This window comes from Spermophilus citellus, assembly GCF_964194105.1.
Source record: "Spermophilus citellus genome assembly, chromosome: 2".
Lineage (NCBI taxonomy): Eukaryota > Metazoa > Chordata > Mammalia > Rodentia > Sciuridae > Spermophilus > Spermophilus citellus.
The window spans coordinates 44,752,198-44,765,944 of NC_138183.1; the positions used below are offsets into that span (position 1 = coordinate 44,752,198).

A 13,747-nucleotide genomic window follows, 5' to 3' on the forward strand; every position below is an offset into this window, starting at 1 on the left:
ACTGAATGCTCAATGACTTTGAGAAGGAGGGAAAAGAACCACCTCCCAAATAGGGTATTTCAGTGAAAACCTTCTTAGCAAGATGGCAGGGTGGGGAGAGAGGAAGTGAGCAGGCAGAGAGAGTGCAGGGAGCCACTCAGCAGTCTGGCCAGCAGTTCTGAGCAAAGAGCAGCATCTGTAGGAGGGAATGGAGATTTCTCAGGAATATTATTTTGCCTTAATAACTTAAGATCAAATGCATCACCAAGCCACTTGATTATGGGACAACAGTATCCATTCCAGGTGGGAATAAAGCAGTTCAGTGGGATTGTGCTTCAAGTCCTTTTAAATAGATTCCATGATGAGCTCTTCTGAATCTGTTAAGAGTATGACCTGTGGGTGGGAGCTCTCACCTCCAGTACTTTAAACTAGTAGCCTTTGGGGGGAATGTGTGAATAAAAGGTAAAAAGAGATAAAGCTCTGGCTAAAGGGATATTCATGAACCAGCAGGTTGAAGGCAGGTTGAAAGATAGCACTTTACATGGAAAAATGAGAATTCATACCCCATTTGAATCAAATGTATGATATGTCAAGATCATTGTATTGTCATGAGCAACTAATAAAAAAAAAGAAAGATATCACATTTTATAAAATCAGGTCACATGGAAAGAGCATTTCCTAGGGGTCAATGAAAGAATTTCAGTCCCAACTCTGTCCTCTACTAGTTGTAGAACCTCGTTAGGCAAGTAATTTTATTTCTTAGAGATCCAGGAAGAAGAATACCTGCTCTAAATTTACTGTAGCTGCTATAAATCGCTAAACTTCACTTAATTTTTTGAGGGTCAAATGAGACAATTGGAGAAGAGAACCTTGAATACTTAAAAGTTGTTCCATCCAATATGGTAGCCAGTAGACACATGTGCCTGTTTACATTTAAGCTAATTAAGATGCAGTAAAAGGTAACACAGCCACAATCCAATTACTCATTAGACACATGTGACTATTGGCTATACCGTATTGCACAAATATATATGTGTGTGTGTGTGTGTGTGTGTGTGTGTGTATGTATAACATTTGCACACTATCATTGAAAGTTCTATTGGACAACTCTGTGGCAAAGTGCTAGCTAGGCTATGATATTAAGAATATAAAAAAGTGGCATATTGTAGGGGTGACATCCTGTCATAATTAAGAATTGTTGGAGAAAAACAAAATTCACTCAAGTTAGCTGAATTAAAATAAGGGATTTATTTGACTAATGTAGGAAAAACAAATGGATCCCAAAGGCAGGAAGCACAGCTAAGCTTCAAGAGGATTTAGAACCACTTCCTAGATTATTTGAGACTAAAGAAACCACTTTTCCTTTCTCATTGTCTGTCTCCTTTTTCTCTTCTCCCTAAGTCCTTTTGATCTTTTATCTGTTTCTCTGAGTGTTAATAATTATTTCTCTCACCACCTCCTCCCCCTCTTCCTTCCTTCTCTTCTCTGCTTTCTTCCTCTTTGGTTTTACAGTTCATCTTTCTCAACTTCACTACACATGGTCCAAATAGGGCTCAACCAGACCCAGTTTTCATTACCTTTCATGAATCATATCCAACAAAAGTTGGAATTTGGAATTTGGAATTTGATTCCAAATTCCCTGGAGAGAAATTCTGATTAGCCAGCTAGGTGAGATAGCCACTCCTGCTCTGATCATCTCTTCCTGGAAAAGGAGGAGTAATGATATACTTACTCAGGAGGGGCAATGGAGGAAGCTCTGAAAAGGAGACTATAAAGGTCATTGGCCCACACACTTGCCCTTGCTACCTTAGAGAGGCCCATTGAGCTGTGATCACCCAGAGAAGAGCCAGCAGAGATTTGACAAAGGTGGAGAAGGAAGAAAGTGATGCCTTTTCTTCTATAGTCATTTGTATGGTTCACTGCACTAGTTCAGATTTACAGGTTTAACTTCCTGTCTAAATACCTAAATAGAAGCCCCACAGCCAGGAAATGGTGCCTAAGCCTCTGTTCGTTCATCGGTTCTTCCTTCCTTCCCTCCTTCTCTCCCCTTTCCTTCCTCCTTTCTTTCTCTCTTTCCAGGGATTGAACCTAGGGGTGCTTAATCAAAGAGCCACATACCCAGCCCTTTTTATTTTTAATTTTGAGACAGGGTCTCACTTAGTTGCTTAGGGTCTTGCTAAGTTGCTGAGGCTGGCTTTGAACTCGTGATCCTCCTGCCTCAGCCTCCTGAGTCACTGGAATTACGGATGTGTGCCAACATGTCCTGCTCTGTCATTTCTTAAATGCAAACAGACCACTCACAAATTCCCTTCTCTTCTGCCTTTAGGAAGGAACATGAAGTTCCCTTGGATATCACTGAAGAAGAAGATGGGAGGGGCCATTTAAGAGAGATTATAAGTTGGAGGCTGCAAGGCTGGGGCCAGAAGGCTGGCAGTGGAAAACGCTGTTGGGCTGTGATCTCTCACTGAAAAGTTCCAAGTGCCTTTTTGCTTCCTGTAAAAGAAAGGAAGAGAAGGAGGAAACCATGTCTATAGCCCTGAAGCAGGTGTTCAACAAGGACAAGACCTTTCGGCCCAAGAGAAAATTTGAACCTGGCACACAGAGGTTTGAGCTGCACAAGCGGGCTCAGGCGTCCCTCAACTCAGGCGTGGACCTGAAGGCAGCCGTGCAGCTGCCTAGTGGGGAAGACCAGAATGACTGGGTGGCGGTGCACGTGGTGGACTTCTTCAATCGTATCAACCTCATCTATGGCACCATCTGTGAATTCTGTACCGAGCAGACCTGCCCTGTGATGTCAGGGGGCCCCAAATATGAGTATCGGTGGCAGGATGACCTTAAGTATAAGAAACCGACTGCATTGCCAGCTCCCCAGTACATGAACCTTCTTATGGATTGGATCGAGGTCCAGATCAATAATGAGGATATATTTCCAACCTGTGTGGGTAAGTCCATGACCAGCTTCTTGGGCTTTATTTGTTTATTTTTTTGATACCTATTCCTACCCGAGCTCAAAAAGTGTGCAGAAGGGGATTCTCCCCAGCTGCCTGTGATGCTGGACAATACCCATGGCAGTGTTTCCCCCAATTCTATTTTTATCTTTTCTTTTTTCTGTTTGGAGATTGAACCCAGGGGCTCTGAGTCATATCCCCAGCCCTTTTTAGCTTTGGTTTTGAGATAGGGTCTCACTAAGTTGCATAGGGCCTCACTAAATTGCTGAAGCTGGCCTTGAACTTGTGATCCTTCTGCCTCAGCCTCTCAAGTCACTGGGATTACGGCACTCACCATGATGCCCAGCTTCTCGAATTCTATCAGTCATAAACCTGTAATTATTTTTCCTCCATACCTAAGAACCTTATTGAAATTTTTAAAAATCATTTATGAAGCACTGACGATTATTTTGTGGCCCCCAGTGGTACTTGTGTCACATGCTGGAGAACACTGATCCAATGTTAGATTTGATCTTATTGGCTTTCTTAGGACTAGACTCCACACTTACCCAGTTATCTTGGTAAGATTTTTGTTTCTTGATTGATTGACTACTTAAGGTTATATTGACTCTGGTTCATTACTGGCAATATTTATCTTTTAGGATTAATAAGCTCCAGTGTGGGAATCCATGAATTTGTTTGGGGAGCAAACAAATAGGGGTTCACATTTTGGGGAGATGAAGATCCTGGCATTCTGCTCCCTCTCCTATCATAACTTATTAATTCCAAGCTGCACTGTTAACTCCAACCCTTGCATAGCTGCTGGACCTGCCAGAACTCTTGAAATGCAAATGCTTTGGTTTGTTTTGTACTATAAGCCATGAAACTTAAGAGGAAGGACCAAACCTTCTCTGTCTCTTGCATTTCTTTCTGCTGTGGAACATTGGTGGGCTAAATTTAAAATTCAGTATTTTATTCCTGGGGCTCAACAGGAATGAACAATACTCTACTTCCATTATCATATCTGCAGTGCCTAGTACAGTGTCCTGAAGCCTGTGGGGGCTCTCAGGAAATATTTCTGGAATGATTGAATAAATATTGTGCTATTAGAAAGCCTTCTTGAAAAGCTCTGAGATGACTGAGGCATTTTTTAAAAAAAGTATTTGAAGCATACTGTTGAAATCACTTTTAGATGGGGGGTGTCCCCATGAGGCATGTAGAAAGTTGAGAAGGGCCACATGGAAGTAATTAAGTTTATACCAAAAAAAAAAAATGTGTATAAATTGATTGGTGTCGTATGGTACATCTTGAAATATTCAGCACACAAACCGATTTGTCAGAATCCCGTTGCTGTGGCTTTTCCAATTCCCTCTTTATCTCTTGTCTCTCGTAAGCAGGAAGGAGGTGGACTGTATGGTAGTGTGCACAGAGGCACAGAAGGTAGATTAAAAAACAACTCCTGTGGGCACCTGGGAGGGATGGGAATTCCTCAGGCTCTTGTCTTTTTGCACTTTCATTGACTGCCAGAGGCTACTTAGAGTGCCGGGAAGAATTTTCCTCTTCCAGAAAACTTAGAAACAATGGGCAAAGCTCTGAGCAGAACATATGATAATAATAAAGATAGATAAATGTGCACAAAGATACCTCCTCTTTGGTCCTTCCCCTGTGCCTGCTCCTGGATACTTTGAACTCTGGGCACTCCTTCTCCCTGGCAGCTGTGGTTACCAGATAGCATTGCTGAACAGGAATTGCAATGAAAAGCCATGTGTGTTACTTGAGAGCAAAGCAGCTTCTGGCTGTCTGCTTGGAAAACAGGGCATCATAGGAGGTTTTAGACTTTGGAGGAAATGGGTGGATGCCTCCATGTCCCCCAGAGTCACTGACTTTGCTTTCTTTTTCTAGACATTTCCTTATTCAGTATGCTCAGGGAACAAGTCGACTCCTCTGTTTCAGTTCTATCTAGTCCATGGTCCATAGCACACTGGTATTCTGAGAGCTTTTACTATGATTCGCCCACCCCACCCCCATGGAAAAATACATCTGGGAAATACTGAGTGAAATTGATTTCTTTACCACAGGACTTTTAATATGTCGCTGTGCATTATAAATTTCCAAGAAGAGAATACTTTAGTATGTGGTGTTTCCTAATTTGACCCAGTATCTTTATTTTAAAAAACAGAAGAAAGATTGTCATCACCTTTTCGGAAAAGTTACGCTATATAAGTTAGAGTCATCAAACTTTTATTATGTCAGAATTACTTGGGCCTTCTGTTCAAAATACAAATTCTTGATCCTTCCCTTTAACAACTAAATCAGAATCTCTTAGGTGAGACCTAAAAACCTGTATTTAAAAAACAAAACAGAGATTTGATAAATTGTGTATAAAGGTGTATTAAGAATTGCAATGCAAAAAAATTAGGAATGTAATGCACTCTATTGTGATGTAAGTAAGAAATAATAAAAAATAAATTAATTAATTTTAAAAAAGGAAAAAAGAAAAAACAAAACACAGCAAAAACCACTTGGATTGTGCAGAGGGGAGTGAGGGAAGGGATGGGGTAGTGGGGATGGGAAGGACAGTAGAATGAGACAGACGTTATTATGCCATATGCATGTATGATCATATTAGTGGTGTGATTCAGCACCTTGTACAGCCAGAGGAATGAGAAGTTGTGCTCCATTTGTATACATTGTGTCAAAATGCATTTATTGTCATGTGTAATTAATTAGAACAACAACAACAAAAAGACTATAGTCACTGTGTTGTACAAGTGATCTCAAGAACTTAATCCTTTTAGCTAACTGAAATTTTGTGTCCCTTGACAAACATCTCCCCAGCTACCCCTTCCCCAACCCCTGGTAGCACCCATTCTACTCTACTCTTACAAATTAAACTTATTTGGATTTCATATATAAATAAGATCATATGTTATTTGTCTTTCTGAGCCTGACTTTTTTTTTTACTTAACATAATCTCTAGGTTCATCCATAAATGACAGGATTTTCTTCCTTTCAAAGACTGAATAGTATTCCATTGTGTATATATGCTACATTTTTTTTATCCATTCATCTACTGGATATATACAACTTTATGCATACACCATGGTTTTCATTATCCACTCATATACCTGTTGGCCATTTGCAAGTCTTGTTTTGAGAAGAGTTTATTCAGACAGATCCTTTGTGTATTTTTATTTATTATTGTTTTTTAAATTTCTATTTATTTATTTATTTGGTACTGGGGATTGAATCCAGGGTACTTAACCAATGAGCCACATCCCCAGCCCTTTTTTAAAAATTTTGAGACAGGGTCTCTGCTAAGTTGTTTAGGGACTTGCTAAGTTGCTGAGGTTGGTTTTGGACTTGTGATTCCTCATCCTGTGCCCTTCTTAGTTGCTGGGACTACAGGCTCCTTTGGGTATTTTTAATTGAGTTCTTTCTTTCTTTCTTTCTTACTTTTTTTTTTTTTTTTTGGTGGTGCTGGGGATTGAACCCAGGGCCTTGTGCATGGAAGGCAAGCACTGTACCAACTGAGCTATATCCCCAGCCCTTTAATTGGGTTATTTCTGATGAGCTGTTTGAGTTCCTTACGAACCTTCAGTTTTCATAAACACACACCACTCTTCTGTTAATTGTAACCACCCAGAATTCTTGTTCTTCCCACGGAAGCATTCAGTTTCCTATTCTGGTTTTTGCCCCATGCTCTCTCTATAACCATCCACTTCTCTGTCTAGGCAACCCTTGTGCATCCTTGGAGGCCCAGCTGAGAGCTATGTCCTCCATTGAAGCTTTCACCCATTAGAATGTGAACCCCTTAAAATTATAGGAAACATCCTATGCATTTGAATATCCCAGCACACAGTCCAGTCCTCTTACCGTATAAATGATTGGATGGATGGACAGGTGGATGCAAAATAATCTTTTCAAGTCCCAATATGTATATGGCACTGATGGACAAAGCAAGTGTAACACATGTCTCTGAATCTCTTTGTCAACATTCCTGGTTACTTTCTGCACCTTGTTTCTACCTTGTTTCGTTTTCTGTTTAGCTTTTCCAAGGTGAAATGTTAGGAGTCGATTAAAAAGGACCAGCATCCCCCATCACTATGAAGATATTCATCAGCATCCCACCGTATCTCTGTGATTTGCTCTCAGATGTTGTTGGTGTCCTTTGGACCTACTTTTAGGAGCCACTTTCTCTTCTACACTCCATTTCAGCCTCTTCTTCCTCCCCCTGATTCTAGCCTACTTTTATTCCTTTTGATCTTTGCGCTGTCATGACTCATTATCATGGAAACCATCAAGATGTCTGTCCGGATAACGTTAAAAAGAATTCTAGGCAAACAGCAGATCTCTGGGAGGGCAAGAAACGGGGACTTCTGCTTAGAATTTTCAGCTTTCAATCCTGGGCATCTTTCAGTGTTCCTGCCTGGGGACTGGGAGGAGGGGGGTCAAACTTCACTTCCTCGCCACTGTGATCCAAGGAAATGGAACCGGAAAATACCAACAGCTGTGAAGGCTTCACCTGTAGTTAGGAATTAAAGGATATAAACGGCTGTTGGTCTCTGCCATTGAAACACTAAGAAAGGCTTTCATCTGTTGCTAGATTCAAGTTTAACAAGGAGACCCATGCCGGTCCAGAAGTCCAGCTTTCCCCGATGGGAGAATACCAAACAGATGTGGCTCCCTTGTAAACCACAGTCTCCTCCACTTTCCCTTGAATGCCTAGGGCTTCCTTGGTAAGGAACTCAACAGATGTTTCTGGGAAGTCCTTAAAACAGCGCAAACTTCAGAAGCAAGGGCTATCTCCTGGATTCTCTCTGTAACCACCTTCAGAGATAACAGCCAAGACAGAAAAACAGAAAACCACAGACATTAAAAAAAAAAAAAAATTCTGTCGCTGTCTAATTAGAATAAGTTCTGTGTTCTTGCCTCTCTGGCTTCCCTGTTTTTCTGTTATATAATAAGGTAATATTTTAGTTCTGAAACTCAGGGAAAAAATTGGGTAGAAAGCTTAGAACTTCTCTGACTCATTTGTTTTTTAAAAGTCTTTGAAAAGGAGGAATAAGAACACATAAAACACAATTACATAAGCTCGCCCACCTCTGTGTGTGCGTGTGTGCGATGTTGTTGTTGGTGGTTTGTTTTTTTAATAAAATGGGAGCCAGGAGTGGAGCCCCCTCTTCCCTGCCTCCCCCAAATAGTCTTGTGTCAGGAAAGATCAGGGAAAAGAAGAGGGGAAGTGAATTCACCTCTATGGAGCCTGCTGAACACTAGACAGTACCTGCTACTTAGTCTTTCTTAATTCCTACAGTAGCTCAAATGGAGTAAAAATGAAGTTAACATTCTGTTTTACCAGTGAGAAAGCTGACATTTAAACAAGATAAAGGGCTTTCTTACTCTTGCAGTGCTACTACAGAATTTAGGAGTCAAGAGTTTGAATTTAGTCAAAAATCTGTGCTGTCATCACACTCTACTATGGTTCATAGTGTGTATCATTATTTCATAGATCTTCCTTCAATGGTTGGAGGCTTTTCAATGAATGGTTTTAGCTAGACGTATAGGATGGAGAAATTTTCATTTTTTTCCTCTAGAACTTTTAAATATATGGTTTTTGTTTTGGTTTTTGCTCCTCTAAGAAAAAAAATCACCACCAAAATGCCTCGGGAATGTGTCCAGGTACTGTAACTTCCATGCTCCCTTCTGAGATGGGGCAGAAGATTCCTTAGTCTCATAAAAACCCATTGCTAGTCCACCATTCCCTGCTGCTACTATTCATTCATTCATTCACTCACTCACCCATTCAATGAGTGTTTGCTGTGCAGGATCAGGTCTTAGTTTAGTTACCAACAGAGCAAAACATCCAGAGTCCCTGTCTTTGAGCAGTTTGTATAATGTCCAGATGGCTGGTTGCTAAAATCACTCTGCACATTTTTCTAACATGAGTAGTTTATCCAGTGGTCAGATGCACTGTGGAAATGGCTGTATCCCTTTGGCAACCTCTCTCATGAGACCACATCTGATTTCATCCTCCTTCAAAATATTGTGGCAAGGAATGTGAGAATGTAAAAATGCTCCTAGAGATGGGCTTCTCAGACTTGGGATGGTGAAGGGTTCAGTTTATAATTAGCGTGTATGTTTTAACTTTAAAATTTTCTGTTGTGTGTCTCCCTTATATTTTTAAGTTTAGATATAAATCCACGTAACTCTGGCAAGACAAAAATGTGCATTCAACAAAATGTATTTACAGCATGGTAGAACTAGCACTGTAGACTCATACACAGATTTGGGTTTAATTAATTAGCTCTGCCCTTTATGAGCTGCTATGTGATGTTATCTCTAAGTTTCCATTTTTCTGTTTGTTAACTAAGGATTATAATCCTGACTTTATCATGCCATTGTAAGGATTAAATGAGACAATATGAGTGTAAACACATATCCCAGAGTTTGAGACATGAGTTACTAAAAGTAATGTATGTTAGTGTTCTCCCCTCCACCCCCAGGCATTTCTATATAACTATTAGCCAAAATGCATGGAGACTACTAGACAATTTCTGCAGAATAATAAACTGTATTTTAAGACTCAATAAGATTTTACAAAAAGTATCAGACTTCCTTGCTGAATCACTCTGTGATGGAAATCACAAATTCTTCAGGTTGTCATCTTTCATAGGCTTTGGAAAATTCTACTGTTTTTTTTGGGGGGGGGCTAGACCAAATCCTTGCTTCAGGGATGACCACCTAAATCTTTAGAGAGACAGCCACTAGGAAGGGTCTTTATTGTTGGTTTTCAAAAGACAAGAGTGCTAAATCTGCTCATGTTCAATATCAAATCAGCTAACCACAGCAGAGAATGAGTGCAGATTAGCTAGAGAAGTCAGGGAGTGCCCACTGGTCCCATCTAGGGCAATTCTGCTTATTAAAACCAATGTTGGGTAAGGTTACTTGGATTATATATCTCAAAAATAGAGTAAGTGTCCTCAGACCATTACTGCCAGGAGTGGAGCCCCCTCTTCCCTGCCTCCCCTGAATAGGCTTGTGAACTGGGAAGTGTTTCCAAGGCTCTGGAAACAGGATTTGCTTTTGGAATCTGGTAAATTGTTTGGTTCCTAGGAATTTACTAGTTGGGAGGGCATAAAAGGAAATTTGCCACTTTCTGAATTCATACTACTTTAACATTTTATGTATGGTACATCATTTAACCTGTAAAACAAGTTCATCAGGCAGTAGTAGTATGATTTCCATTTCACAGACCAGAAAAGTGAGACTCAAAAATATAACTTGCCGAGGATCACACAGGCAGCACAGAGAACACAGCTGGGCTCCAAAGCCCTGTTCTCACTACACCAACCTCTCAAGTCCATGGTGTTCTTACCCCAGAGTAAGCATTGCCCTTGGATTTCCCCTGCCTATTGCCTCAGTTGTTGAATCCTCTCTAAAGAACATCCTAAGAGAAAACCAGCAGTCACAGGAGGGCCTTGCAACAGGCTCCTACATTTGATGCAAATTACTGCAGGTGGGAAGTCTAAGACTCTGTGTCTTTCAAGAACTTGGCTCTTCTAAAATCTGATAGTACCCAACTTTGTTCAGTTGCTTGTTTGTGGAAAACATGCAGAGACAGCTGAATCTACTCCCCTCCCCCAAGCCTCCACCACTGCCACTGGAGAATTGATGGTGCATCGTGGAGGGTCACAACTCTACCCTTATTTGCGACCCGATACTTTAGTGACTTGGTGGCTGAGTTAATGAGGACAGTGTTAAATAACCATCCCTTCTCAACAAATCCCAGGAGATACCCCTTGAAAGAGCCTCCAATATGCTAAGAAGCAGAGCAAAAGACAGTGGAGACAGAGGCTTGAAGACAGTCCTGTAAGTTAAGGCTAATCACCTGCTGTCCCGACTTGCTCTGGGTTCTCCATTACCTGTGCAATGTAATTTTAATGGGCCATATCTCAGGTGACAAGTTGTTACATCTCAGCACCAGCTGGGAAGGGAAATTGGGACATGTGATATTCAGTGGAGGCCAGCGATTTAAAAAAAAAAAGGCCATAATTGAGTAGGGAAGGGGGCATCTGCTGCTCCATTAGTGGCTGGTCACTTGTAGCCATGGCATCAACAAAGGCTGAGTCCTGCAAGCTAGTGGTGCTTGGGGAGGCAGGCCAGCTCAGCACCAAGTGTGAGGGGACATAGCAGCAGGGCCCTGACCCCAGAGGCCTTCTCTCTGCTCCCCACCAGTGCCCTGCCTCCTCTTTGGACTGACCGAGTACCTTTGTAGGCCTAGAGAGGTCTTACCTGTAGAGGCCTCTGCAGAGGAAACCATTCTTTAAAACTTCATGCTAATTTCAAATTCTAATTGATAATTCTATCTGTGTTTCCCCTCACATAATCAAGTTTTCCCCTTCAGTCTTCTAGTGAAAGGGATGATCTGGGAAGACAAGCCAGTTTGGGAAGGGAGGAGGGGTGGTTAAAGGGAATAGACATACTAGTCCCTGTAAGACCTGAGTGTGATCCTAGTCATCAACTTTTATTAGCAAATGTTCAGTCTCTCTGAGCCTGTTTCCTTGTCTGCAGATGCATTGGAAAGTACATACTTGGTGGGACTGTTGAGAGTATTAAATAGCATGCTACATGTAGAACACCTAGCACAATGTTGGGACATAGAGTGGCTAAGGTTGAAACGTTAGTTTCCTCCATACCACACAGTCTCAGTGTGATGAAGTAGACTGATCAGATGAACGGAAATGAGAAAGGAAGGAACCTCGGGGGAAAATTCATAATTAGATCTAGCCTTTGTGCGTGCAGTTGATCATTCATGTTCCCCTCATCTTTTGCTCTATCTTGTGGAGCCAGTGGAAGGAACAGTAAACATTGCAGGGATGAGACTGATTTCCCTTGGCATTGACAGCTAGAAGCAGGAAGGGGTGCACAATAGAACTGGAGAGGACATTTCACATGTGCAGCAAATGTGGCCTACACAAAGCCACTTTCACTTCTTGTTTTTGCTATAGGCAGCAGCACCCAGCTTGACACTGTAGAAAGTAGTGCCTGGTGAAGTGGTTGCTATTGTGCAAATATAAATCAATTGATGCCACTGTATAATGTATATTAAAGAACAAATGTATTTCTGAAAGTCCTGAGGTGGCTGCCTCGTTGTGTCACTTGGCTAGTATTTTTAGTTCTCAGGTAAAGTTTTATATTGAAAGAAAGCTTGGCAAAGAATCCTGAACACATCTTATAGTGATACATTTACTGGATCCTTTAGAAATTAAGATGCCTTCTCAGGAGACAAACTGATGTCTTAGCTATTTCTAAGGGGAAAAAAAATGTTCTTCGACAAAACAGTAGGCTTTTAGTGATTCCCATCACGCTGCCCAGGTCACCAGCACTGGAGAGCAGTGATGATTTAAGGGAGAAGCTTCAGGCAATAATTGGATGTTGGTTTATTGCCCACTTCCTGTGTCACATCCCCTGGCAACCTGCAGGCAATGGCAGGCTCCCCACCTGGCCTCTGGTCTAGCTGAAGTGATGGAGCCCTAATGCCTAATGGGACAGCACGAATTGGCTTCAGCACTGGGCGATCACTAACCCTTCCCTCAACATCACTGTGATTGCCTGGCCTAGCTAGGGAACCTGCCATAGCCACCTGCAGCAGAGGAAGAGTGTTGTTGAATATTGGAGATTCACTGTTATGGCCATCAGATATGTGGCCATCCCATAGTGGGGGAAAAAGAGCTTACCACTAAGGCCAGCTATCTTCCATGTCTCTGAAGAGAAATGTGAGCAAATATGTCAACAATTGGTTCCAGGTCCCAGGACACATCTGAGGGCAGTAGCTATCGAAGCATGTGGAATAATGACCCACTTGATTTCTGTGTTCCAGAATTAGTGTCAAGGTTAAGGGCTCATGTTCAGTTCTGATTTAGATCTTCTCCTTTCCCTGTGTGCTATGTAAACTTGGTGATCCCTGAACCTCTCCGAGACTCTCTCCTTATCTGAAAAGTGGGTAAGAATAATAAAACCTTCTTTGTAAGGTAACGAGAATTAAGTGACATCATGCAAGTCAAGCACTTGGCCTGTTCTTGTTAAGTGCTGAATAAATTTTAGCTTAATTTCCTTTTCACGGTGACATAAAAAGGGAAGACCTCTGATTTATTGTACTTTATACTGCCTGGTTTATAGAATTTTACCTAAAGTATTCTATGTCCATTTATCTCTCAGTTGAAGTAAAAATTGAGAAAAGCCATAGATAATGTCAGTTACTATAATCATGGAAAAAAATTTTTCCACATCCATTAGGCTATCAATTAATCAAAACTTGAATATCAGCTGAATAAATTCCATAGATTCCATTTTTTTTGTGTGTAAGGCAGTAATTTCAAAGTTCAAAAAATATAGTTATATTTTAACTGTAATTACCTATTTTGGGGGCGAGCACTGTGTTCACCCCCAAATATGTATATTTTTTTCTAATCACACAGTATCCCTGATTGACTATTATTGTTGCTAATCCTATTTTCAAATAAAGAAACAGTACATTTTTACTCCCAAAGTCACCTGTATAATAGGTGGTTGATCCAGGCTTAGCATCCAGACTTGCCTAACTACAAATCTATAGAGCTTTTTGTTAAGCTACCTTCAGTGAAATTACGATGTTTCCCCTCTCCAAAAACAGAATAACTTAAAAACAAATAAGAGGAAAGCAATGTCTATAACTCTTCATTTTCTTAAAATGATAGAGATTAAGTAGAGATAAAACATTTCTTTTCAAGCTGAAAAATTTAGATTGGCTTTTTCATATATGTTTCTGTTTAAAGTTCCAATGTGCTTGTGAAAATACCTTC

General features: G+C 40.9%; 1 protein-coding gene across 3 annotated transcripts in view; it reads left to right on the plus strand.

Moving 5' to 3' along the window:
* The window catches only part of MOB3B (MOB kinase activator 3B), a 193,478-nt gene that overhangs the window by 64,560 nt on the left and 115,171 nt on the right, over positions 1 to 13,747 (plus strand). For all 3 annotated transcript variants that reach the window (XM_081275855.1, XM_081275854.1, XM_081275856.1), the window contains one exon: positions 2,306 to 2,921. In XM_081275855.1, the coding sequence (XP_081131981.1) occupies positions 2,504 to 2,921 (418 nt within the window). In that variant the 5' untranslated portion in view covers positions 2,306 to 2,503. The remainder of the gene's footprint in view (positions 1 to 2,305; positions 2,922 to 13,747) is intronic.